General features: G+C 50.7%; 2 protein-coding genes across 2 annotated transcripts in view; both read left to right on the forward strand.

Annotated features, from left to right (window-relative positions):
* Positions 1 to 4,128: 4,128 nt before the first annotated feature.
* Positions 4,129 to 24,362, forward strand: LOC140695111 (uncharacterized). The gene is made up of 13 exons (XM_072958018.1): positions 4,129 to 4,384; positions 9,489 to 9,609; positions 9,875 to 10,073; positions 11,649 to 11,765; positions 12,185 to 12,359; positions 12,478 to 12,559; positions 15,794 to 15,880; positions 16,215 to 16,285; positions 17,469 to 17,556; positions 19,759 to 19,891; positions 20,285 to 20,338; positions 22,578 to 22,687; positions 24,084 to 24,362. Exons 8-12 carry the CDS (start codon positions 16,247 to 16,249, stop codon positions 22,579 to 22,581), a joined length of 318 nt encoding a protein of 105 aa, XP_072814119.1. The 5' UTR covers positions 4,129 to 4,384; positions 9,489 to 9,609; positions 9,875 to 10,073; positions 11,649 to 11,765; positions 12,185 to 12,359; positions 12,478 to 12,559; positions 15,794 to 15,880; positions 16,215 to 16,246; the 3' UTR covers positions 22,582 to 22,687; positions 24,084 to 24,362.
* The window catches only part of LOC140695110 (uncharacterized), an 80,619-nt gene continuing 79,253 nt past the window's right edge, over positions 24,360 to 25,725 (forward strand). Inside the window, exon 1 of the mRNA XM_072958017.1 lies at positions 24,360 to 24,636. The gene's annotated coding sequence lies outside the window, so the exon portion shown is untranslated. The remainder of the gene's footprint in view (positions 24,637 to 25,725) is intronic.

The raw sequence follows: 25,725 nt of genomic DNA on the forward strand, positions 1-25,725 counted from the left end.
ATACGTGAGCGTTAGAAGCCGTGGTGTGCTGGTTGGCTCCTGAACTGATTTTCAGTTGCCTTGACAGGAGGGAGGGATGTGAGCCCCAGACCTCTCACACTAGGAGTTGGATGGGTGATCATATAATGGGCCAAGCCCATCCTGAGAATCTTGCTTTACTAAAGGGTGAAATAGGAAAAAAAAATTCCTCAAAACAAGAAAGTAAGAAAAGTCAATTTTGTTGGAAGAGGGGAAAAATAACAAATCCAAAGTAAGGATATAGTTTAAAGCTGTTCTGGCATGAGAGTGACCACAAACTCCTGGCAGAAAAGCACAGCTACTCCTTGATTGATAAGTTGTATTTTGAATGAATCAGTGAACAGCTATTCCGAAAAAGGCCTCCAGAGTCTTGTGGATCAAGATACTGGACAGCAAACACCTCTCTTCCAAGGTCTCATTCAAATAACCAGAAAGGTTTTAAAGGAAACTAACAATAATCTGAGTTGTATTTATTGACATTACTATATGCTAAGAATTCAGAGGTGACTATGGAGTTGTCTCCTATTTTATGGACCTTATTTTCTCTTTGGGGAGAAAAATGACATAGTTGGGTATCTTGGTGGAGGGAGGTGTTAGTCTGTTGCAATTAGCCAGGAGAGGAGATTAAGAAAACAGTGAAAGATCGGTGAACTTTTTAGCTGAGGACAGTCTTGTTCACTTGGCTTTTAATTGCAGGCTCAATGAGCTGTCACTGGAGGGAATAGATCTTACGGAGGATGGACTTAGCTCAGGCCTCTTTTGAATGGACAAGTGAACCTGGAAAAAGACAGTCAAATCTGTGCAGACATTAAAGTTCACTTGAACGTGCTGCATCCCTGAGCCAAAGATAGGACAAATATGCAGCAATTCTTGAGGACAGAAGAGTGGTTTTTAAGGTTCTCCAAGAATGAATCCCATGGAACCGAGATGGCCAGTTGTCAAACTGAGACTTTGTTCTTTGGACGGTGTACCCAGCAAGGGTATTGGCCTTTTATATGTTTCCATTTGTCTTTAATACATGTCTGTTGATGAGGACATGGGCACAAATGTTTGACACCTTGTCGAGGCGATTTTGGATACCTGCCTAGAAGCACGGGCACAGTTGTGGCTGCTTCATACATCTTGCAGCCCATCCCTTTCCCCGGCTCCGTGATCACGGCAGAGTGGTTCCTTGTTGACCTGTCCGTTTCCTCTGTGACATCATAACCCATGAAAAGACCGGAGCATATTAACTTGGCTTTGTTAAAGTCAAAGAAACAGATCAAATATGGAGTCAGATTTGTTCTTTCCTATTTCAGTAGTACCATGGAGATGGCAGTTTGGGCAGCTTTTTGTAGTGTCCTGGAGGCTTTCTCTCTCAGCTTCTGGGTGCCTCTATTGAAAACCCTTCATTGCTGTCTGGCCTGCTGGTAATGCACACTGCCTGTTTTGCCCTGAAGATGTGTTCTGTTTATAAACTCATCTCTACTCCTTGGAAAACAACTCAAGAAAAACTCAGTTGGTTTTCCACCAGCCATGGGCAGGGGTGAGGTAAACCGTGTTATTATTTCATAAAATAATAGTAATAATAGTAATAGTCATAGTAGTAGTACTTGTAGTAATAGTAATAATAATAATAATAATAATAATAATAATAATAATAATAATAATAATAATAATATTAATAGAAGTCTTAAAACAGGACAGAGCACATTGGAGAGAGTCAAAAAATGCTTTCTGGCTTAAATCAAAAGTGATGACTAATGATTCCATGGCTGCTGTATTTGCTAAGCTAATTACTCCTTTGCTCCATTACACATTTGTTTTATCTGAAAAAGAAATACAAGGAAATGGTTTAAAAAAAACTCAGAGAACAAAAATACACAAGTGAAAGAAGTTTTCCCTCATCCTCTGTTCTTTCAGCCCTCTCTGGAGATGCCTCTGTTTACTATCCTTTGGGTGCTTTTCCAGATATGCTTTGCACATTCCCACCTATGTATGTAAATTCCTTTAAAATTTTAGTTATTTTTAACTTAAAGGGGTTTAAATCCTCAAGTGGCATCTGGCCGGGTAATATAACAGAACAAATCTGACTCCATATTAGATTTGTTCCTTTGAATTTAACCCTATGCTCTGTCACCTAGGCTTCATCTTGCTTGTAAAACAATGTTGCCTAGAGCCTGAAATAAACAGGAGACCCTATTCTGAAGGCTCTGACCTTTAAGGATATTTAACACTTTTTCATTCATTAAAAGATAGCAAATTGCAGAATAGAAAATAACGTTTCTTTTGTTGGAGGTTTACAGGGATCTGACCCACGCAGATAGCTGCAAGAAGAAAGGATTCTAACAAGAAGGAATTCCTACACCAAGAAGTTTGCACTAACCAAGCACATAGGAAAGGAGCCTGAATTGTGACTTGGGGAGATGGTTTTCCAGGACATTAGTTTGCCATCTAGGTCTACAGAAACTTGCTATTCCATGCCCCAACATCTGGTCTCCCAACTTATTGGCCTGTCCTGCACTGAGGAGAATTAATTTCGACTTGGTAACACTCCTATCTACCTAGAAAGCTGGGCACTGGAGCTGAGTGTTATGGAAACAGGCCAGCCAAGACAAAAGCACCAATCGGAGTGTTGGAGTACTCAGAATTATTATGCCGGTGGGCTCAGAGGGGCTTCGGCTCCGAAGTTTTGAGTACCTCCAAGACGTGCACATGAGGTTTTAAAGGCTTAGTTACAAGTAAGGGGGCATTAGCCAATAAGGCTCAAAGAACAAAAAGCAAGGAATAAGTACACTGGAGCTTATCAATTTGTAACAGATCACATTACTGACACTTGTTGAGCTTGGAATTACGAGTTAGGTTGTTAGGCCAATAAACTGACACTAAACTTCAGATTTACGAGATAGCCCAGCATAATTTAGATCAGTAAACTGACACTTATCACACTTAGATTTGTGACTTAGCTTGTTAGCCCAGCTGGACTTTTCCTTCACATGAGGACAGCTCTCCCACACCCAGGGAACTACTGTGAGCCCTTGATGTTTCCACTAGGGTGGGGTATGGTTTACCCAGGAGGGATGGGGACTATGCACCAACACTCAGGCAGTCTGCTCTGTCTGGGGCTCTGATCTTGTACCATCCCGCTCCCCGCCAGCCCAACACCTGGGACAGTGGAGCTAAGGCAGAGATCCTGCCTGCCTGTTTCCCAGCGTGTAAAAGGGGAATATGTGCTCTTCCCAAGGTAGTTCTGAGCGACAACACCTGCGGGTGCTTGGTTCTCAGAGCAACAGAAAACCCAGCTCCGCGTGGGGGCAACGGGTGTGATCTCCCTAGGGTTTCTGCAGAAGCATCGGACGGAGGGTTGGATCACGGTGGTAAAATTGAGCTGCGGGGCTTGAAGGGTAGCAGAAGGGTACAGAGGCAGGTCTGCCGCCTAGGGGTGCCCCAGAGGTAAAGCTTTTTTTCTCCAACTCCTCTAAGACCCTCCCTTCTCCAGATCCCTTCCTTCTCTCTGCTCATCCTGTCCATCTGTATCCCTCCAATTTTCCCGTCCTCTCCACCCGCTCCCATCTTCTCCCTCCCTCGCTGTCCCACCTTCTCTCACAGAACCCAGAGAGGATCGCTGGCCCTCCTGCGCATGCGCAGTCAGTGCCAAGTGGTCCGCTGGTTGGGAGCTCCATATCCGAGCCGGGGATCGGGCCCAAAGGCTTCTCAACTACGTCGCCCGGTAGGCCTTTGGTTCCTGCCTGGGGTCGGGGCCTCTGACTGTGGAAGTGCAAGGTGGGGGGCTCCTGGGAAAGGGGTCAGGCGGCTGCGGGAGGGCGGTCCGCCTGTCACAGACCCCAAGGGCGCTAGTCAGCCCGTGTTCAGATGAATTGCTCAGGCCAGACCCCTCTGCCAGCGCCACCTGCCCCGGCGTCCCGGCCACAGTGTCCAGGGCCTGGTGTGCACCTGCCATCTCTCACCCAGCCGGGATCCCCTCAGTCCGCGGCTGGCGTCCCCTTCCCCTCTCCCTCCCGCTAGTCCTCTCCTCCCGGGCTTCCTCTTCTCGTCCGGCGGCCCGTCCCCGCCCCTGGGCGGGCTGTGTCCCGGGCGGGCGGGGTCTGCGGACCCGGACGGGGGCGGGCGCCTGGGACTGGGGCTGGGGCTGTCCTCCGAGCGAGGCTGCAGCCCGCGTCCCCCTCCCCGCTTTCCCTGCCCCGCGACCCCGGGGCTGCCCTGCTCTCCCTTTCCCGCTCCCTGAGGACCAGCTCTGTGGCGTGGGCGCTGCTACCTGGGCTGAAAGCCTCCGGCTCTAACGCCCAGCTTCTCCTGGTGGAGTCGGGAAAAGGGAGCGTCACTGCTAAGCGAGGTTCTGTCTCCCCCCTCCATGTTTCTGCCTCAGGTAAGTACCTTGAACACTTTCAGGTGTTATGATGGCGGTGCTTGTTGATGTCACGTGTTTTTATAGTGAGAGGGATTGCAGTGGTGAAAGCAGGGCTTGGTTCTGTTAAAAATGTGCTGAAGGCATGAGGCTGTGACATCCTCCTTCCTTCCCTCTCCCAGGGTGAAAGGAGTGATCCTCGATTTTCAAAAGATAGTTACAGTCCCTAACTAGCCCAGCCCAGCTATTGTGCGTTAACAGGAACAGCACCACCAGAGGCCTTGGAGACCCAGGGATATTGCAGTCCTAAAGTGCTCCTGGCAGAGTTTGGCTTGTTTAGGTTTTTTGTTTTTCTTAAATTGTGGGACAGACTAGTGTATAAACTGAAAAATAATTGTCAAGAAATAATTTTCATAGGACAGTTTTATTGTGATATAGTTCACAAACCATGAATTCCATCCATTTAAATGGTACAATTCAGCAGCTTTTTGCATATTCACAGTGGTGCATCCATTATTATTCCAGAACGTTTTCATCACTTCAGAAAGAGCAGTGGAAATGAATGACCTATCCACCCCTCCCAAGTGGTGGTTCTAAAGAAATTTCTTGGCTATTCCTGACCATAAATTAACTTGTTATATTCCAAGAAAAATCTGGTAGGAATTCTAACCAGAATTGAAATGAATCTGTCTATCAAAACAGGAAGAATTTATAACTTTATGGCATAAACTTCTTCTACCCATGAATATATCTGGGACCCTATCTTTTCATCTGACCAGAGCCTGGCCCATGTGAAGTTCTCACTACTTTTTGGGCTTGTGAATGATGAGATTCTATACATCGTTAGTTGCAACTGTAGCCTTTCACAGAAGAGAAAAGTAACCTCAGTGAAGCAAGTGACTCTCTGATGGTCAGAAAGAGTGACAGCCAGTGCTGGAGTGATCCAGTGGACTTGGTGTTTGCAGCTAGATTTCTCGACCACCTACAGTTAAGGGGATTAGAGAGTTCTTTTATTTTTTCTTAATGGCGTTGCATTTATTTTTACTTATTTTTTAAAATTATTTTTTATTTAAGTGTAGTCAATTTACAATGTTATTTTCAAGTGTGCAGCAGAGATTCAGTTATAAACATATGCATATGTATATATATATGTTTTAGATTGTTTTTAGTATAAATCACTACAAGAAATTGAATATAGTTCCCTGTGTTATATAGCAGGCCCTTGTCATTTATTTTATATTTACTAATTTGTATCTGTTAATCCCCCCTTTCCTGCCTGCTAAACACAGTTTGCATTCTATGTCCATGTGTCCATTACTAGGAGCACCGTTTTTCCTAGTAATATATGCTCTTTTGCTGCTTTCAGTTTCAGTAATTCCATCTTATCTGTGGGCGCTTTTCTTCTGGTGGCCTTAATGTGGTTTGCACACGTGGTAATAGAGATCTGTATTTGGGAGAACCCCAGGCCTCGTGTAGTCCCTGGTACAGAGTGCCCACTGAATTGATGCTTGAACTGGGAAAAAAGCACAGTAAATGTTGGAATTTCCACTATGGTTGAGAATTCTATAACCTCTTTTGACAAACTTAATATTGGCTGCACCCATTCTGGGTAATTTGGTGGAAATTCATGTTATGGTGGTGAAGAGACGGGGCCTTGTATGCTTCTTCTCTTTCTGTTTTCTAACACTCATTCTCCTGGGCCTTCCAGATCCTCCCCTAGAAGTGCCAGGTCTGGCTTGGTGCTGCACTGAGGCAATATTTGTTAATAAGGCCCTTTCCTCATCTCTTCTGAGCCTCCGGTTTTTTCTCTGCACAATGAGGGCTTAGACTAGATAACTACTTTTCAGTTTCTTTTAAAGCCATGTTTCCTTTGAGAAACAGAAAATGCAAATCTCTCCTCTCAAACCAACCCTTTAGATTTTGAAAAGTCCTCCAAGGAGTGACATAGCTCTTTGTGGAAAATGAATGTGATTGTGATTCCAGGTGACACAGAAAAGACTCTTCAGAGATTGATTGCAGGGAGAGGGCAGGAAAGGGGCAGTATGTCACACTTTCTAGTGTGAGCACTGGAGCAGGGGCTTGGATTTAAATACGGTGTCTGACGTGGCCTCTCTCTAATCTTGTAGAATGTGATAAACTTCTCTGCCTCAGTTTCTTGATGTGTCAAGTTGGGGTGATAATATTTTAAGGCTTTTGTGAAACATTATGCACATAAGCCATTTGTGTATGGGTAGAAACAAGACCTGCTAGGGATTCAGGGATTTGTTTAAAAAAAAAAATCTTGTCCATAGCACTCTGTCTGTGTGTATTTAGTAGTTCCTGAAGGGTGAGGGTGAGTCTAAAGTCCATCGTGGGACAGGTGGCCCGTGGTTCTCTGTGCCCCTGAATGCCCCCTCCTCCCCAGTCCTCTTCCTCAGTCCAGGATGAAGTTCCCTAGTAGATTTACTCAGAGGTCTTGTGAAAATGGCTATTCATTTTATTGTTTCACCAAGAAGGGCTGCCATCATGACCTCAGCCCTCCCCGGCCGCCACACCAACCCGGATCCCACCCCGGTCCATGTCCACTGGCCCCGCCAACGGCGCTGCCGTACGTTTACCGTCTGTGAGACGCCGCCCCAGAAAGGATGTCGGCCGCCGACTGACGCGGCCAGAACTAGTGGCCCGGCCAAGCAAGCCGCCATCCCCAGCAGCAAACACCGCCATGGCCCCGGGCAGCTGCACACTTCCGGAGCCCGCTGCCTGCCCCAGAAGCGCACGCCAGCCCGCGAGGAGCGCGGCGTCTTTATCCATGGCAACGCCGCGGGGCCCTCCCCTAGCGCTTGCGTCTGCGTCCTCCCGAGGTTAGACGTGCGAGAGCAGAACTTTCGGAGCCAATGGGAGCAAGGGCGCGGCCAGGACGGGGGTGGGGGGAGGCTTATGGGGCAGCTGGGCGGGGCCGGGGCGGGCGGGGCTGCGCGGAGGTCCTCAGCTGCAGGTGGCACCGGCCGGAGGCTGGGGCAATGCTGCCAACAGTGGGCGCGGCGGCGGGGCAGCGGGGCGGGGGCACCCTCACCTGTCTGTGTGCGGGGCTCAGCCTGGGCTCCGCGGCCTCCGCTTGCACCGGAAGTGGACCCAGGCTACCTGTGGGCAAGATAGAGGACTGAGCCCAGGCAGGCACGTCTGGCCAGGTAGGGCACCTGAAGTGCAGATCCGCCAGGCCGGCTGCCGGCCTTGAATACGCGCTGCTAGGCAGTTTCCAAGAAGACGGGATCTGTCCCAAGAGGGGAGGTAGGGCAGGGTGCCAGATGCCTGGTTGGGTGCGGTCTTACAGGAGAGCCACGTTGAGAGGGTGCAGAGCAGCCCCTGTGTTGGCGGGGCTAGGAATTTGGGGTATAGGGTGGGGATGATGTGTGCCATTCCCTGTGGTCTCCCAAAGAACTCGCACCCCCAAGCAAAGGACCCTGCTCCCTCCACCCTTCACTGCATCCCCTGCCTTCCCCAGCACCACCGCCCCTGCCCCCGGAGTGTCCCATGACCTCTCCCCACACCAGGCACCGTCCCTGTTACAGGTACTTATCTCCTGGTGGTTCCAGCCCAAGGGTGGGGGCTGTATCTAACCAGTTAGGATGCCTGGAGCCTTTGTATGAAGCCTCAGACTATAATGCAGGCGTGCACAGAGGCCCCTCAAACAGGATTCCCTGCATTCCCTCCCCACCACGCACCCACAGCGCAGCTGCCACACCAGGCCAAGCCTGCAGGAGGACCGCTGTTCCCTCTCCTCCTGTCCCTGATCAAGAGTGCACCGCCCACACTGCTGGGTATTTAGTGGGCCTTAGAAGAGCAGCTGGTATTTTCATGGACAAATATTTGCTCTTTTGGGAAGAGTTGAGTGCAAAGGGATGTAGGGTATGCCTTTTCTGTTGTCCTGGAACTGGTGACTAGGATGCAAACTTAAGTCAAAGCAGTTTTTAGAGAGAGCCGCAATATATCTTACCCAAAGATCACTGTTCCCCTACAAAGGCAACACCACCTGGCGGGTGGGGTCCTGGTCCCTCTTTCTGGAGGTTGGGCTTTGCACCCTCCAGCTGGGACAGAGCCCGAAACAGCTCTGAACACGCTCCAACAGGCTTTCCCAGCACAAACTGCCTTTATTTTGAATCTGGCTGAAGGAAGCAGCTGAGAAATCTGGGTAAATCTTCCTGGGTGTAACCATGCCTTTTGTGCTGAATGAAAGAGCGGCTCTCCACATGCTAACAGCTTAGAACTGAATGTGTGTCGAAGCCTTCATGCATGTAGCATGTTGGGAACAGCATTTCATGGTGAGGGGAACTCTATAACTTACATGTGTATGGGGAAGCCCTCACTCCAACAGGGTTTTCCTGCACAAACTGCCTTTATTTCGAAATTGGCTCTTGCTGAGAAATCTTGGTAAGTGTTCTTAAGTGTAGCCATGCCCATTATGCAGGATGAAAGAGCGGCTCTACACTTTTTCACATCTCAGAAATGAATGTGTGTTGAAGCCGTCATTCATGTAGCGTGTTGGGAACACAGAATTTAGTGGTGAGAACTATGTAAATTACATGTCTATGATGAAGCACTCTCTCGAGCCGGGTATTCCAGTGCATACTGCCTTTATTTCGAAACTGGCTTCTCAGAAGCCTGTGGTCTCCACTGCAGGTCTGTCTCCAAACCCAGGGCCAGCATGGTAACTCTGCTCCCCCTGTCTATTCTGGAAGTTCTAGGTGTCCTCCATGGCCCTTCCACCATTATGTTTTTGGAAAACCCCGCAGATGGAATGGGCCTGAGAACAGGAGAGCTGGATGCCAGAAGCCACTGCCCAGTGTGAGGCTCCTGGGAGGGGCATCTCCTCTCCGTGGGCTCTGATCTAGCCTCCCCTCTCCCCCACCCCCACCCCTCTCCTCCTGCATTTCCTGATTGATCCCTGGATAATGGTCCATACCAGGAATGACCTGGGAGAGGTTTTATGAGTCTTTAAGTGGAAAAAAAAAAGAAATCTTTAGACAAGTTACTGAAAGTAACTTCCAGCTTTACCGGGAAAGACCTCATTCCAATGTTTAAGGCTAGTTGACAGGGTGTCAAATTGCTTAACCACTCACATCTGAGCAAGTGCTACCTCTCTCTCCAGCTCCCCGCAGCATCCACCTGTGGCAACTTGGCCAAAAGAAGGCAAGAAAGCTCTTTCCCCTCGCCAGCACCAGCGTGGCTTTGGAGTCAGTGGAGGCTGAGAGAAAGAGCCCCGCCCTGAGGTTTGAGGGGCCTCCAGCCACAGCCAGAGGAGCGGGGGTTTTCAGAGTGGCCCAGCAGGGAAACCAGGCAAGGCCACCTGGCCCAAGTCTTCCCTGCCCAGAGAGCCCCATGAACTGCTTTGGGCCACACTCCCCGTTTGGGCCCCCTGCAAAAAGATACCACGGGAGCCACACCTGAGAAGGCAGAAGGACAGCCCTTTAGCCTGGGGTCCCAGCAGGTGTGTCCTGTGAGACCTGTGGCCACATAAGTTCCTTGTCTCTCCAGGTCACTGAAGGGACTGTGCTGGGCATCTTGGTGGTCAGGGACATGGGAACACCTCTAAACTCTGAAGAAGGACAGAGAGACTCTTCCTGGAAGCAAGGATTCCAGGGAGACACCTTGCCCAGAACTGGGGGACTGTGTCCTGAGCAGACCCCTGGGAGGCAATGTGGGGCTGTGGGGTCCTCTTCTGAGAAGGGAGCAGGTGAGTTTTCCGGGGGTGGGGTCCTGCTTTGTCCAGACATGTCCTTGTGTAAGACTCATTTACAAACACCTCCAAGTCCACCTAGGGGTGGCCCCAGAGGTGGGGGTAGAGGAGGAGAGTGAAGGGTGCAGACTTAGGGCCCCCTGAGCCACCCAGGGAGCCAAGGGTCAGTGGGAACATCTTGGGAGTCTAGTGCAGGGGTGGAGGACGAGCACTAAGAACATGCCAAGTCATGCAATAAAGTGACCCGTGACCACGAGACACAGGTGGCCGTACACCAAAAGAGGCAGATAGAAATTTAGACCCAGGATCTGAGAACCTTGAGAGGGGCTGGAGGGTCCCAGGAACCCTCAGGAACAGCTCTTCTAGGGGCACAGACATCCCAATACACACATTTCTCATGGAAGCTTTTTGGGGTGCAGAGTGAGTTACCAGGATCCTGAACTTAGTATGGAATCACGGTTCCTGGCAATAAATTGCTGTCATTTGTCCCTGGACATGCACAGGGGAGCTGACTGCTGTGGGGGTCACTGCAGGACTAGAATCTTCTGGTGTCTGCTCTGTGACCACAGAAACCCAGGGGGATTTCTCAACAGGAGAACCTGGAGACCATGCCTGCAAGGACCACCCTCATGGGATGGCCAAGGAGCTCGTGGTACCCAGGTCACCAAGTGACGAAGTTGTGAGGTTGCCTGGGGAATCGTGGGGGCATGTAGATTTCTGAGGTCAGCACGTGGGCCCAGCACTGCTGGATGGTCTGCACAAAGAGGGGCCTGCCCTCCTGATGATGGCTCTTAACACCTGCAGGGAAACTGCTCCCAGGGCTCCTGGAGGTCCATATTGAGAGTGTCCTGCCAGCCTTGTGGGGTCACCTTCCCCTGATGCAGAAGCAGACCTCTCTCCCTTGAGGCCCAGGGGACACCTGGCTCAGGTGCCACCTGTGTGCCCTGGACACGCAGAGCCCCAGAGCTCTGGCACAGCCTGGGGTGTGGTGGTGTCCGGGCAAGAAAGGCCCTGGGAAGGGGGTCATTCAAGGGCAGAGGCCACTCTGCAGGGATGCTGGACCTGGCAGCAATGCACTGCTTCAGTACTCCCTTGGGTTGGGTCTCCAACCTGTGGGATGGAAGGGCCACTCCTTCCTGTGTTGCAGTCGGGGGAACTAGATCCATCGTCAAGGTCAGCCCTGAAAATGGAGGCTGCGCTACCTCCATTCCTGGAAAGAAAATCAGTCCCCTCCAGTCCAGGTGATTCAGAAAGTCATTCAGCAATGTTCGGGGCCCCCACTTTAGGCTTTGAATTAGAGCTGAGCGGCTTAGGAGGCCAGATCCCTGACCGTGGCTCCAGGAGCAGGTTTTCTGCTGGGGGACAGGATCCTCACAAACACCTGTGTCTTTGTGGGACACTCCCCTCTGACAAGCTGGGAGGCAGGGTGCAGTTGTGGGAAATCGTGTTTACATGAGCAGAGGGCCACCATGTGGTGGGGGCACAGGAGACTGTGAGAATGAGTCCCACAGCCTTTCTGGAATCAAAAAACTGGCAAATGTGAAAAAGTGCATAATTTGTTTTATTGAACAGGCTGCTTATGTACGTTTGGAGGACCAGGTTCAATGACTCAGCATCCCTCCAGGACAATAGCCTCAAGAGAAGAACAGACAGAGCAGGAGGAGATCTGGGGTTTCTCCCAGGAATGAGGTGGAACAGGGATTTCTGCAGATTTGCAAGGAGTCCCCGACCACTGAGCATGGGGTTACAGCCCCACGAGACCCCTGTCATGTTTGGCTTGGGCTCTGGTTCTGGCCTGCTCATGTATTCTTCCAGCAGAGTTCCAGAAACTCAGAGGGTGGACTTAGAGGGGCTGCGTTTGGAACCTAGTGAGGAGTTGGAGGGTCCTTTATATTGAGTCCCTTCATCCTAATCACCGTAGCTGAAGCCCAACACCCCCCAGGCCCCCATGGTTGCCGTGGAGGGAGAACAAGCCTGGCAGGCGACCTAGGGGTCCCACTACTGTGTCCTTCCCTTGTCTTCGTTCCCTTTCACCCCGGAAGGTGTGATTGTCTCGTGTCATGGTGGCCTCCACAATGTCCCTCCCAGTAATCTCTCTTCTCCATCAGGTGGGGTTCCCAACCCCGCTCAGCCTTCTCTGCATGGATGCTGAAGGACCAGGCCCACCTGAAGTTCTGAGCTCGAGCAGTAAGGTGGAAACAAAGAAACCAATGGAAAAAAGAAGCAAGTGATTGTGGCAAAGCTCCCCACCACAGAGAAGCTGCCCTGAGTGGAAGGGAGAGTGTGGGCATGCCCGTTTGTTTCCTATCTCCCAGTGCTCTTAGCTTTCTTATTGCCTACCTGCATGGTTACAACAAAATGATCTGCAAAACTGAAAATATTTACTCTCTTGCTTTTACAGAAAAGGCTGGCCAGCCTCTGGTCCGGTACCAGGCAAGAGATTGGAGTTCCTTTCCAGTTTGGAAACATCTTGGCAGGCCCAGGTTTGCAAAGGTCTTTAAGAGTAGTTACGGAGTTTTGCTTTTAAACTTTTTTACGGCTGTATATACTTGTGAGATGTGGTTGTGATGTATAATTCTGAGCCGGGATTTTCTCAAACTGTTTCTCACTTCTTATACCAGACATTCCTAAATTCCAAGTGGAACTGCATATTAAGGAAGCCATGGAATTTAGCAAAAGGATACAGATCTCATTTCCTTTTAAGCATCGGTGTACCTCCATCATGGCAGTATTTGTTATGTGTTATTGATAGGGGAACTAAGTAGTAAACAGATTAATAGAAAATAGGGGATTTTAGGTACACAGGTTCATCTTTTCAACATTGTTTGTAATATTTGCAGTTTAAGATGACCATTCCTGAGAAACAGGCAGCCTCTTAGAATGAAATAGCATTTCCTCTGAACCATAATTAATTTTTATTTTGTAGACAGCAGGAAGGGTAATAACACGTCACACATTTGGGGACGTCAAAGAGAAAATGTAACTTTCTGGGAGCGCACTCCCCCGCCTCCCCCTGCCCTTTTTACTGTCCCATTCTCCCTGGAAGGCTCTTTCTTATCTTCTGCTCATGGCTCCAGTAACTCTTTCTTCCTCCTTGTTCCTCAGCTGGTAAGGTTAGTTTTCTACTTTGAACAAGCAAACAAGCCAACAGAAGAGAAATTTCACAAGCAACTCCCAGCACATCCGCTCGCCTTCTGATGTCTGTGACCTCACTCTCGGTGCCCCACCGCTTATTAAAAGTGGCATCGAAAGCCAGTTCCTCCAAAAGTCCCCGAGGCCCCATCCCTCCCATCTTCTCTGGGTTGTCACTCCCAAAACCATCCTCTCTTTCACTGCCTCATCTATTTTGTTCTCCTGCTAGTTGGCACCATCAGTATATAAACGTCCATCCTCTTAAACCAACAGCACTCCTTGACCCTAATTCACCCCCACCAATTGCCACCCTGTGTCTTTGCAGCAAATCTTTAAGGAGTTGTTTAAACTCACTGTCTGCATCTTCTCTTGAGCCATCCCCTTTTACACCCATTCTGGCTTTTCACCTGATCCCTCGCTCTATGGAAACTGCCCTGTCAAGGCCATCAGTGACCCCATGTTGCTAAATATAGTGGTCAATTTTGACTCCTCATCATGCTTGGCCCCTCGGCAGCATTTGACCCAGCTCTTCCATCCCTCCTACCCCGTGTTCCTGCTTCACTCAACCCCCAGCCCATCTCTCTGTCTGTTTCTGCTTTTGGCCTGCTGGCTGGTCCTTTGCCAATGTCTCCTGTTTTTTCCAAACATATACTGTGGGTGTTCCCCAGGGTGGGTTCCTGGGCCTCTCCTCTCTCTCTCTGCTATTCCTTTGGTGGAAGCAACCCAGCCTTGGAAATTGGCATGCCATCAATTTCTCGATTTCTCCAAAATTCCCTGATTTCCCCTTTCCATCTGAGCCTTTATCCCTGAGACTCACATCACATTCTTTTCCTTTCATTCATCTTGCTTTCACATTCATACATATGTTCTACTATGAAATTACTTTTCCAAATTTTGAATCAGTACATATATATCATGTAAAATGCTCAAATATGTATTATTTCCACTAAGATGCTAATTCTACCTTAGAACATTTCTGCACTTCTGTATTTATGTGAATAAAGCGAATAGTATTTCTACAAGCCTCATAGTTAAACACTGTTAGTTTGGGGCTATTATGTAACATGAAATAATGGTACATCAACATAGTCGTTTTTCATTTATTTTTATGTAACACCGAGATGAGGTTTTTGCCCTGAAGACTGGTTTTATTGAAATTTTACCTACGTTACGGACAGTCAGTTTATGTGAAAGCCCTCATTTCTCCCCTTTTTGATATATGCTCCATTTGGCTATATATAACATATAACTTGGCATGAAACAAAATTCCCAAATCATTCACATAATACAATTAATATGTTTAATTATATTTTTTAAATGTTAAAAAGAAAAAGAAAACAGATTCCTCTACCTATTAGGCACTTCTGTGGCAATATGTAACACACCCCTTAACCATGACATTGAAGAACTGAGCTGATACCAGCCCCTTTCCACCTGCTCAGCCCCACCTTTTCCCATCCCCTTTCCCATCCGGAGAGGACATCCCTCCCATTGTCCAGGCCCAGATGTTGGAACCATGTCCTTTCTCTCTCTTTCTTTTACACTCACAGACAGCAAATCCAGCTTGTTAGAAAATTCTGGATATTCTGTCTTAATTAAATACCTGCTCTCTGCTCCCCGCCCTCCTAAGAGCCACCTTCAGCCTTTCCTGGATACCAATAGCCTTCTGTTTCCATCTTTGCTTTCCTACAATCTCTCATCCACACAGAGTCAGAGGGAGCCTGTAAAAACATACATTGGGGGTGGTGGGTGTTGCTCAGTGGTAGGGCGCATGCTTAGCATGCTTGAGATCCTGGGTTCAATCACCAGCACATTCATTAAAATAAATAAATTACTTCCCCCCAAAAAACACAAACACAAAAGCATAAGTTGGACTACATCACCCCTCCCCTCAAAACTCACTAAACGGGTCACCATGTCATTAGGAGCCAAAGTCGTCACAAAGGCCTCAGGACCCGGCGTGCTCTGCCTCTCTGCCCACACTCTCCCCCTCACTCTGGGGGCCTCTGGCTCCGGCTCTTCCTTCTTCCTCCGGATCTATTCTGCTTCAAGTTCATTACTCCGTGAGATCTGCCAGGATTGCCTTATTCTCTCCTGCCTGCCTCCCACCCCACCGCCATCACCCGAGTTTGCTCATATCACTCTTTTTAAAAAATTTTTCCAAACTCTTGCTACCCCAACATGCTGCCTGTTTCCTCTGCTAAAATTCTGAGCCCCCAGTGATGGGGAGTCATGTCTATTTTGTTGACTGATAAAGCCCGAGAGCCTTGGGAACGGTCTAGTTAGGAGATTCCCGTATGTAGTAGGAGCTTATACACATTTGCTGAATGAATGTAGATGCCCTGGTCCAATCCGATGGAGCACTTCTGTGACGTGCTCAAAGAATAACTCTCCTTTCCACCTGAGAGGGGGTGACAACTTCCCTGCTGATTAAAGGCAAGAACTTTTTGCTTTATGCTGTTAACCTTAGGCGGGGAGACTGGGGGATCTTCATATATATTTTTAAATTTGGTTCACTCTGCAGTTGGTCTTTGGTCTCTGTATAATTTTGAGAAACTCTTTATAAGTGATCATTCTTTGATCAGATTGAACAGGTTCCAGGGGGAAGGACCAAGCCTGTCCCATCAGCCATCCTATGTGTCTTGTCCTGGGACCCAGTGGATGCTCAGCATGTAAGTGAACCGACAGGAGTGAGTGAAGAGATGGGAGCATCTCATTATTGTGGCGGATCTCTGTCCAATGCCTTGAGATTTGGGGAAGGGTTTACGAGTGCAGAAGGGAGAGGTCAGGTCCTCTGTGCTTTTCCTGAGTGCCCTGGCCTTACCCATTCCCCCAGCCCCCTCTGGGCAGCCAAGCCAAGGAGCTGGGCCACCAGGGGTTGTGCTGATCAATAATCCACCTTCACCCCAATTCCGGGGGTAGGTACACATGGTTGTAGACACTGGAGTCAGGTCCTTGGAGGAATTCCTCACCGAACTATGTTTTGGACCTTTTATTTTTCTCTAGAACCTCCAGCTGAAGAAGATTGTCTTAGACACATGAAAGTTGAGGACACCTTCTGTCCCCTCGCAACCCAGGTGGGCCTGGGAGTCTGCTTTTTCTATTGCCGATGGGCTCGTGTTGATTTGGGCATCCCTGTGCCTGAATTCCTGCAGTACACTCGGTGGTAAGGATGGGGGTGCCTGGCAGGGAGGGAAGCGGGTTGGGAGACTGTACAGCTGGGCTGATGTTAACCTGGGGTGAGCGGGAGCTTGCTGATGCATGGCATCTCGGGGCAGGGAACTCTCCACACTCAAGAGGGGTTCCCACTCCCGCAGGGTCCCTTTGATCAGGGTGCTGGGCTGTCAGGGGACCACAGGGGTCCCAGTGAGGATTAGGGTGCCTTCAGGCAATGGGAAGTGTGGGGTCCAGTGGCAATTGAATTAACTGTGCACCCAAACCCAGCCCCCACCTCTTTCAGCCTGTTTCCTAATCTGCAAAACTGGAATGTTATTAAACATCTCGCGGGGTCATTGATGGGCTGGGACAGACTACACAGTCAGGAGCTGGAATTCTTCTGTCCCCTGATTGTTTGCCTTCTTTCTGACTATTTGCTCTCACAAGCTCAGTCTCTCTGTCTCTCGCTCTTTCACTTCTAAGTTTCTCTCATGCTCTGGTTTCATTTGATTTCCAACCACCGCCCCTCCCCTCCGCCAAACTCCAGATGAGTGAACTTGATTTCTATGTGTCAGTTCCAAATTCCCAGGAAAGATGCTCTGTCACCCTCTGGATCTTCTGTCCAACCCATGAGTTGTGGCCAGATGAGCGAGTCCCTCTGGGACCAGCAGAGGGTCTCTGCCCAGCCCCCAGCCACCACTGTGGGAGCACAGAGCTCTCCGTGGAGGAAGTACTGGCTGTGACCTTGTGTCACTAAGTGTGAATTTATGTCTTCTCTTGAACCACCTTCATCCTCCTAAACAAAGATGAAAATTAAACACTCCCGGGATTTGTGTCATGGAACACTCAGGGTGGGGGCTAATGGGGCTGGAATTTCTGCTGTATTTAAGGGGCTACAGTGAATCCCCAACGAGAGCCTGCAAAGGGAACAGCACCGGCCCCACCCGGCACTTAGGGCGCTGAGTCTGCGTGACGTTGAGCCAGGCTTCTGACCACAGCTCAGGGGTCTGGTCTGACCAGTTAGCCTTTGAAACCAACCAGCTTTGGATTCCTCAATCCCACCCTGAGGTTTTACCTGAACCATCAGCTTCTGTATCTCTGAAGACAGATGCTGAGGACCCTTCACGTAAGCCGTTCGCACAGCCCTGTTCAGGCCTTTGTGCTGCACGGTCTGCCCGGCGAGCTGACCGAGGTTGGTATTTTACTGATGTTAGAAGTAGTCTGGTTTCCCGATGTACTGTTTCACTGAACAAGCAACAGAAGCCACTTCTCGCTGATAAAAGCAGAAAAGGGACATAATGAAAAGATACTGGGAGGGTGTGTGGAGTGGCCAGGACCGGAGCCAACCCAGGAGCTGTAGGAGGTGTTAGGGAGCCCCAGGCACCAGGCTGGGAGGGGTGCTACCGGGCCCCCTGCCACCCCAGAAGGGACCCCCCTCCACCCGACCCTCCACCTCACTCACTGCAGGTTCATGTCCCGGCAGGGCCAGGTCACACTGAAGCCACCAGCACACACCTCAGTTGGGGAGCTGGCCCCGTCTGAGCTGCGGGCGTGCCTGGTGTGGGGAGAGGCCCAGTTAGAGGAAGGCAGTTCCCCTACTGTTCCGAGTTAAGGTGCAAGTCAGTGCCCATCACTCAGGAGAGCCAGGCTGGACGGACCTCATTGTGGTGACTAGGCTGTCTGAGTTCACTTATTACTTTCTACGTTTGAAGGCCCTGGAGGGAGAAAAAGTGAAGGTTCTAGTACTTATTTTGTGTTTCCCACGTACCAGGTGTGGTAAACAAGCCACTTCAGACAAGGCCCGGAGCAACCACGTAAATAGGCCACGGAGCAAGTCGTGCAGTCAGGCCTCTGTGGTCCCGAAACCCGTGTCCCCATCGGCTCCATAGTTACCAGTGGAAACTAGGGGGATTTATGGGACTGTGTGCTCCTGTGAGGGCTGGGATATGTGTGTTTAAGTCCACATCTTCAGAAACTCGGCTAGAACCACAGCCACTGATTGCACGGTGGCAGAGGAAGGGAGGATTCCAGCCTCTGGTCCAGCTCGTGTGGAGCTCAGAAGTTCTTCCTCCTGTCCTGAAAATAACACCAAATCTGAGGGAGCTGCAAACCCACTGCTCTTCTTAGATCCCAGAAGACTGAGGGGGAAAGCTGCTTCCAACCCAGAGAGGTTGCAAAGGGAACAGCGGGCAGGCTTGGAGAGTCACAGCTCCCAAGGCAGAACCTGCTTTTGTAAGAACCCCGGGGGCAGGCAGATTTAACAGGTCCCTGAGGCCAGCAGGAGGCTCAGTGTGGGGAAATCAGAGTGTGACAACTCCAGGGGGCCAGTCAGAGGGGCCCCATGCTCTTTTTCATGTATTTTACATCCAGGACCGTGTCCTGTTCTCAGAATGAAGGTCAGAGGATAACTCCTCATGCTTCCTGCCTGGAGAGGAGAAAATAACTGTATTGAAATACACCCAGAACATTCTGTTTCATTGGGGGAAGTTGTTTTTTGTTTGTTTTTTTAATGAGAAATTATTTTACCAGAGCCTAACCAACCTGGGAGAAGGGAAATCCCTTCTGTGTCACCCAAATTGGGGTGGGGGGAAAGAGACACACTTGTGGAGGTCACAGCTCAGGGCACAGGCTCAATGAGAACTAATCACAGGACTGCAGATGCCCTGCTCTGTCCCGCTCCCCCAACACCTTACCTCCATGTCAGTAGGGCCCGTGTGTAATAACAGGAATAATACTAACAGAAGTAAATGTCTCAGGAGTGTCTAGGGAAAACCCAAAGACAGCGGGGAGATGAAAACAAGGACACACAGGCTGTTTTAGCCTCTCACACCAATAGCTGTAGCAAACTACACACAGCCCAGCCCCAGTAGATAAACAGACAACCTCACAGAAGAAATTATTTATTTTGGTTCTCTTACCCAGTGCATTCCATGGTGCATCCTCGCCTAGAATTGAGTGGAAGCAAGTCCATCTCAGAAGGGACATAACTGAAGAGGGATGGCTTCCCAGACTCTGAGGGGCAGAGAGAGCACCAGCCTGGGTTAGAGAAAGGTGAGGGGTGGGGTAGGGTGTGGGCTGCCTTCTTCCCCATATAAGGAACCTTCCTGAGGCCAGCACAGTAGGAGGGAGGGCCATGGGGTGGAAGCAGCCAGACTTCATCCTGAGAACTGTTGGGATGCCTCAAAGGGACCATTCAGGTGCCCAAACTGGGCCCTGATTGAGGGAGCCAGTCGGTCTGACTCAGAGCCCAGGACTGAGGTGGGCTCACAGCAGGCCGGTATTACTTGGCCGGATCCATTTCACTTCTCCGAAGCCCTGTGTAAAACATGAAGCGTGGACGGCCTGGTGAGCACAGCTCTGCCCTCAAGACCGGTTTCAACTCCTCTCTTCCCAGAGAACAGCATCTCTGAACCCGTCCTGGGTGACCTCACAGAGATCACCCTAGTGGCCCAGGCTAGTGACCGGGAACATGTACCTTCCTGCAGGCAACCCCTGACGTCCACTGATGCATCATATACTGGCAAAGAGTGAGTCACTGTGCATTGGTCTAACAGCAGAGACTCTGCCAAAGGCCCAAGAGGTGGTGTGTGGGACATGCAGGGGTGCAGGAGTGTAAGCAGTGCAAAAGTGTAACTGGTGACAGGGGTGCAGGGGCTGTGGAGGGCGCAGGCATTTCAGGGGATGTGGGGGTGGAGGGATGCAGAATTGCAGAGAGTAGCAGGGGTGCAGAGGTGCAGGGAGTGTAGGGATGCAGGGAGGTGCTCAGGGACCTGGCCAGGATAAGAAGGCAAGTGCACATCCTTGCAGTCAGCCTGACCCCGGTAGGCTATTGCAATGCTTTTGGGCGGCGGCGGCGGCGGCGGCGGTGGCGGTTGGGAGGCTGCCCGGGCAAGCCGATCGATTTCTTCTCTTCCCTGCAGCCTGGCCTGGGGTGGGGCTTGGCCGCCGGAGATTCGCCAGATGTTGCACTCCAGGTAAGCTTGCTCCTGGTAGGTGGGGCGGTTAGGTCAGAAGGCAGTGGCAGCGGCAGAGGGGCGGAGCGGGTCTACCCCTGGTGAACGGGTGGAATAGCTGCCTTGTCCCGGCTGCTGGGCCTGGGAGCGGCCTCTTCTTCCCCAGGTCGCCGGACACTCCTGTCCCACTCAGCTTGCTGAGTGCGGAGTGGGGGCGGGGCCGTTAAGGTGCGGGACCCACGGGGGGAGGGAGGCTGCCGCGGGGGAGCCGATCAATTCGCTCCGCTCTCCCCAGAGGCGGAGCCAGGGGCGGCTTCTGCTGCCCTAGAGGCGGGACGCGGGTCTCCAGATGAACTTGCTCCTGGGAGGCGGCGGCGGAGGCGGCAGGGGCAGGGGATGTGTTCCAGGGAGTTGCTCCATTTCTTCTCTCCCCCACGGCCTGGCTTGGGGGCGACGTCTGCCGCCGGAGATTTGCCTCAGGTCCGACTCCAGGTGAGCTTGCTCCTGGGAGATGGGTGCGGTGCGGTCAGGGGGCTGGTAAGGTGGTGGCTGCAGGCATAGGGAGGCTGCCCCGGAGGAGACTGTGGATTAGCTCCATGTCTGCACCGCGTGGCCTGAAGGCGGCCTCTGCTGCTCCAGGTCCCGGGACACCCCTGTCCCACTTTGCCTGCTGGGGGCGGGAGGCAGGGTAGTCAGGGTGCAGGGGTGGCGGTGGTCGGGGGCCTGCAGCGGGGGAGCGGACCATTTGCTCCCATCTTCCCCGCGTCTTGTCCTGGGGGCGGTCGCTGTTGCCCTGTGTTATGAGACGCGTGTATCCTAGTCGGCCTGACCCCGGGAGTTGGACTTGGTACTTTGGGGGTGGTGGCAGCAGCGGCAGGTTTTCCCATGGAACTTGTCCATTTGCTCCCACTTCCCCCCATGGTTTGCCCTGGGGGCGGTCCCTGTTGTCCCAAGTTCGTCGGACGTCCATCTCCAGGTCAGCCTGCTCCCTAGAGGAGGCCACTGTGAGGTCATGGGCAAGAGTGGTGGCTGCTGCGGGGGTAGGGGCTGCCTTGGGGAGCTGGTGGATTGGCTCCCGTCTCCCCGATGGCCTGGTGTGGGAGTGGCCTCTCCTGCCCCAGGTCACCAGACGCACCTGTCCCACTCAGCCTGCTGGGGGAGGGGCGCCCTGGGCGGTGCCTTTAAGGTGCGGGGGTGGCGATGGCGGGGGTAGAAGACCTGCAGCGCGGAGCCTGTCAATTTGCTCTCCTCTTCCCCGTGACCAATCCTGGGGGCGTCCTCTGCTGCCCAAGAAGCCGGATGCCCGTCTCCAGGTCAGCTTGCTCCTGGGAGACGGGCCCGATGCGGTCAAGGGGCAGAGGCAGTTGCGACGGCCGGCTGCCCCGCCTAATGGGGCCACTTCTTCTCCTCTCCCCTGACCTGGCCTGGGGACGTCCTCTCTGGCGCAAGATTCGCCTGACACCCCACACCTGGTCTGATTGCTCCTGGAAGGTGGGCGCGGTGAGATCAGGAGGTGGAGAGGACAGGGGCTGCCCCTGGAGAGCTGGAGGATAAGCTCCAATCTCTCTGCAGGCCTGACGTGGGGGCGGCCTCTGCTGCCCCTCGTTCCCAGGTCACACTTCTTCGGGTCATATTTCCCCGGGGTTGCGGTAGGGTGCGGGGGCGTCGGGGTGTTGGCGGGGGTATGGAGCCTGTCACTCGGGAGCTGGGGGTTTAGCGCCCATCTTTTCCGCAGATTGGCCTGTGGGCAGCCTCTGTTGCTCCAGATCGCAAAGCAATTTCCCTGACAGCTTAGCCACCAGAGGTGGGCAGGATGGGCTGAGAGGGCTGAGGCAGCCGCCAAGGCAGCGACGGAGGGGGCTGTCCCTGGCCAGCTGGTCAATTTGTTCCCATCTCAACCTTTGCTGCCCCAGTTTCGCAGAACGCCCTTCTCCAGTTTATTCTTCTCCAGGGAGGTGGGCGCAGTGCATGCAGCCCGAGGTCTGGGCTCTCCCTTGGGAGGGGCAGAACTCTCTTGTTCTCCTTTGTCTTTATTCTTCAGCGAAGTGGTTACTGGACGCAATTCTTAATTCTGAGAAAGTGTAGCCTGTGTTATGGAAGAGCTGCTGGACAGTGAGGTTTCTGGGTGGATTTTCACATCAGCTGATGCCCCAGGCAGGCAGGAAAGCTATTACTCAGAGCTTCTTAGTCTGGGGTTGGGGATGGCCCCGCCATCCTTGCCATGCTTTTTAAAAATGTGTTACTCCCCTCTTTTTCCTAGGTGACATTTTAGGTTATTGGGTCTCAGATTGCTGGCACACTCATCCCTGTTCTCAGACATCTTTTAAACTTGGGTGAAGTGATAAGTAGGGGAAGATGATTTACTGAAAGGTAAGAATACTTAAATTCGCATTAAAGCTACATTCTGTCAATCTTTCTAAAATGATTTTCCTCTGATTCTAAATCCACGACCTAGTGAATGTTGTACTCCTGTGTAAAATCATTGATCTTCACATCACATTTGTTGAGTGGTCAACGAGATTTGTTAATTAGATTATTCCTGAAAGGAAAAGTTCAGGCTTTTCAGAATTCCTTGTCTGATGTCACCCAGGCAGTCACAGTAGAAGACAGAGCTGATATAAAAATCCCTCAGCTGCCTGAACTGCAAAGCTTCTGGGATTACTGATCCCTGAAATGCAGGTGACTCTTGATGATAATCTGGGGGATGGTTTAAATGATCAGATTCTTCCAGTCCTATAAATGGGTTCCGTGGCCCCAGCCCCGGGAGAACTGGACATAAGGGCCATATCGTGTGTGGTGGGATGGGAAGGCAAGGTGTAAGAGCTGGAATCACTGAGATTCCACACTCGCTAAACACAGACTCCAGAGCCTAATTGTTGTCAGGTTCTGTTCTGGATTTGAGAGTGTGTTCATACATGATTCTTGCCCTTCTGGAGTCACTGCCTGGGTGGAAGTAACCTTTACATAGATCTGTGGAGGATGACATTTAAGTAGATGGGCTGTTATGGTTCTCAATGTGCCCAGGCTTGCTCTTCCAGGCACTCGTGGGACTAACGCGAGTCATGTTATTCACTCATTCACTGATTTATTACCCTTGAATTGATCACTCGTCCCACAGTAAGTGAAACAAGGTAACAGGAAGCTGAGTTTTGTCCCCTCTCCTATCACTGATTGTTTTTCAGTCGGGCGCCCTGCGTATGCATTGTGAAACGGTGGTATTTCGTGCCCAATGGGGCAGCACTGTCAGTTCTGAGAATCAGGGGAGACACATGGGTAGGACAGCACCCTGACACACATGGCACCCCCCATCCCGTGAGACAGAATTGTCGATGCTCAGGTGACCCGATGTAGACTGCGGTGCTAAACCTGAGCATGTTTAGTTATCCTGGTGGCTATGAAAATACAGACTACCAGTCGCTACCTCTGGAGACTCTGAGGGTGTGCACCCCAGGATTCTGCATTTTAAGAAGCACTTTAACGAATCCTGATGAAGAGATCTGAGTGTCCCACGGAGAAACACTGGTGTGCGAGGCACCAATATTGAGGATTCTCAGGGAACGATGTCTTTTTAGGATGGTCCATGGGCCCTCACTTTAGACTTTTGCCTTGAGTTTAATTTTATGTGTTCAGAAGTGATGTCTTTCAATTCCAGTGCATGTCAGCATGCTCTGTGCAGGGATTTACTCTCAGTAGATGGCAAAAACTATGATTCTTCAGGTCACCGAGCTACACTGTGAACGATATTTTATTTTGGTTTTCTTTGTAGCAATGCAGAGTCTCCCGAGAAGAGATTTAGACTCAACAGCTTTGTGTCAGACTTTGGAAGACCGCTGCTGCCCAAGGTGTTCTCTGGCAGTGCAATGATGAATCTAGGTCCCTCTTTCACTGCTACATCAATGAAGTGGACCACTTGGACAAGGCCAAAGCTGGTATCCCTACCATAGCCCTTTACAGTGTTATTCGGCTCCAGGAAGCCATCAGATGCAGCAGGTGGCCAGAGGAGGAGCCGAACAGACTCATGAAATGTGACATCCCCAACTTTATCAACACGGACCAGAACTCTGCCTTTGTGGAAGATGATTTCCTGATTTTGTAACTACCGATTGTTCTAGAAAATAAGCCAGTTGCCCAGAACTCACACAAAGACTTGAATTGAGAAACGTGCTTTCTCAGGTATCTTTCTGAAGATGTGAAGTCTGTCTTTGTATGGAAGGAAGTCCCCTTTCACAAAACTGAATGTGTTTGTGTCTGAGAGAGGGAAATGGAGACAGAAAGACGAAGAAGCAGAAGAGAGCCCCCTCAGAAGAGATCTAGTTAAGGTGAGTTTTTGTGCCTTTAAAAAACATTTGGGGTTTTAGGGGGAACAAAGTATTTACACTGTCTTATTCTCCTCATTGGAAACCTTGGCCCCGTCGTCAGAGTCAGCGGCCTTGAACGGGGGTTGCACGCTGCGTTTCATCTGGCACTGCCACTTCCACGCTCTGCCTTTAGCACGTTGCTTTGCCTGTCAGGGTTGCCACCCTTTTAACTGTAAGGTGAGGAGTCTGGAGTAGATGATCCACCCCAGCTCTGCTGTTTTGCAAATTTCTGATTTCGTATTCGGATGAGTCTGGGATACACCCAGAGCAGTATAAACCAGGCCCTACCTCCTGCCTATTGCTGGGGCATCCCTCAGGTCTGTGCCTTCTACTCAACCCTTTACTGAGCCCAGCTTTTGTCAGGAGCCCAAGTGCCTACCGGGATGGCAGGGGACTTGTCTTTCGTGGTCACGGTGGCCAAGAATTCTATTGGTGTGCTGAAACAACTCTTCTGAGATCCTCCACCCACCCCTGCTCAAACCTAATGACAGCACTACGGTTCCTTTCCTAGGAGGAGGATCAATCCATGGTGCATTTTATGACAATCCTGTCCCCAGGGATGCACGGAAGTTTATCAGCTGAGTGAGGGGAGGTGCCTCTGTGTCCCTGTATCTCTGTCTGCTGACAGTTCGCTGCCACCGGCTACTGAACAAGAAAAGTGCTATTCACCATGTTGTGTGTTTTCCAAATGTGTAGGTGATGGTCTTGTGGCTCGTGCGTGGGCTTTGATTTGGGATGGTGAAGGGCTTATAAATACCTCATCAACATGTATTCGAGGTGGCCTGGTGCCACACAGATTTGATTCATGAAGGCATCAAGCCTGCACACTGGTTTGGAAACAACTTGGTTTTGATCATTCACACTGCATGCATGACTCGCTGCTAATCTCTGGGTGGTTTTTTCATTTCAGATTTATTCACCCCATGTCTTGCTTAAGCTGAAAAATACATTTATTTCACCAGAATATTCTCTGATTCTTTGTTTACACAATCCAGTTTTTTTAATTCCTTTAAAAATGATTCTGTGTTTATAATGCCTCCTAATTTCTAT

This window comes from Vicugna pacos, unplaced genomic scaffold (assembly GCF_048564905.1).
Source record: "Vicugna pacos unplaced genomic scaffold, VicPac4 scaffold_141, whole genome shotgun sequence".
Classification (NCBI taxonomy): domain Eukaryota; kingdom Metazoa; phylum Chordata; class Mammalia; order Artiodactyla; family Camelidae; genus Vicugna; species Vicugna pacos.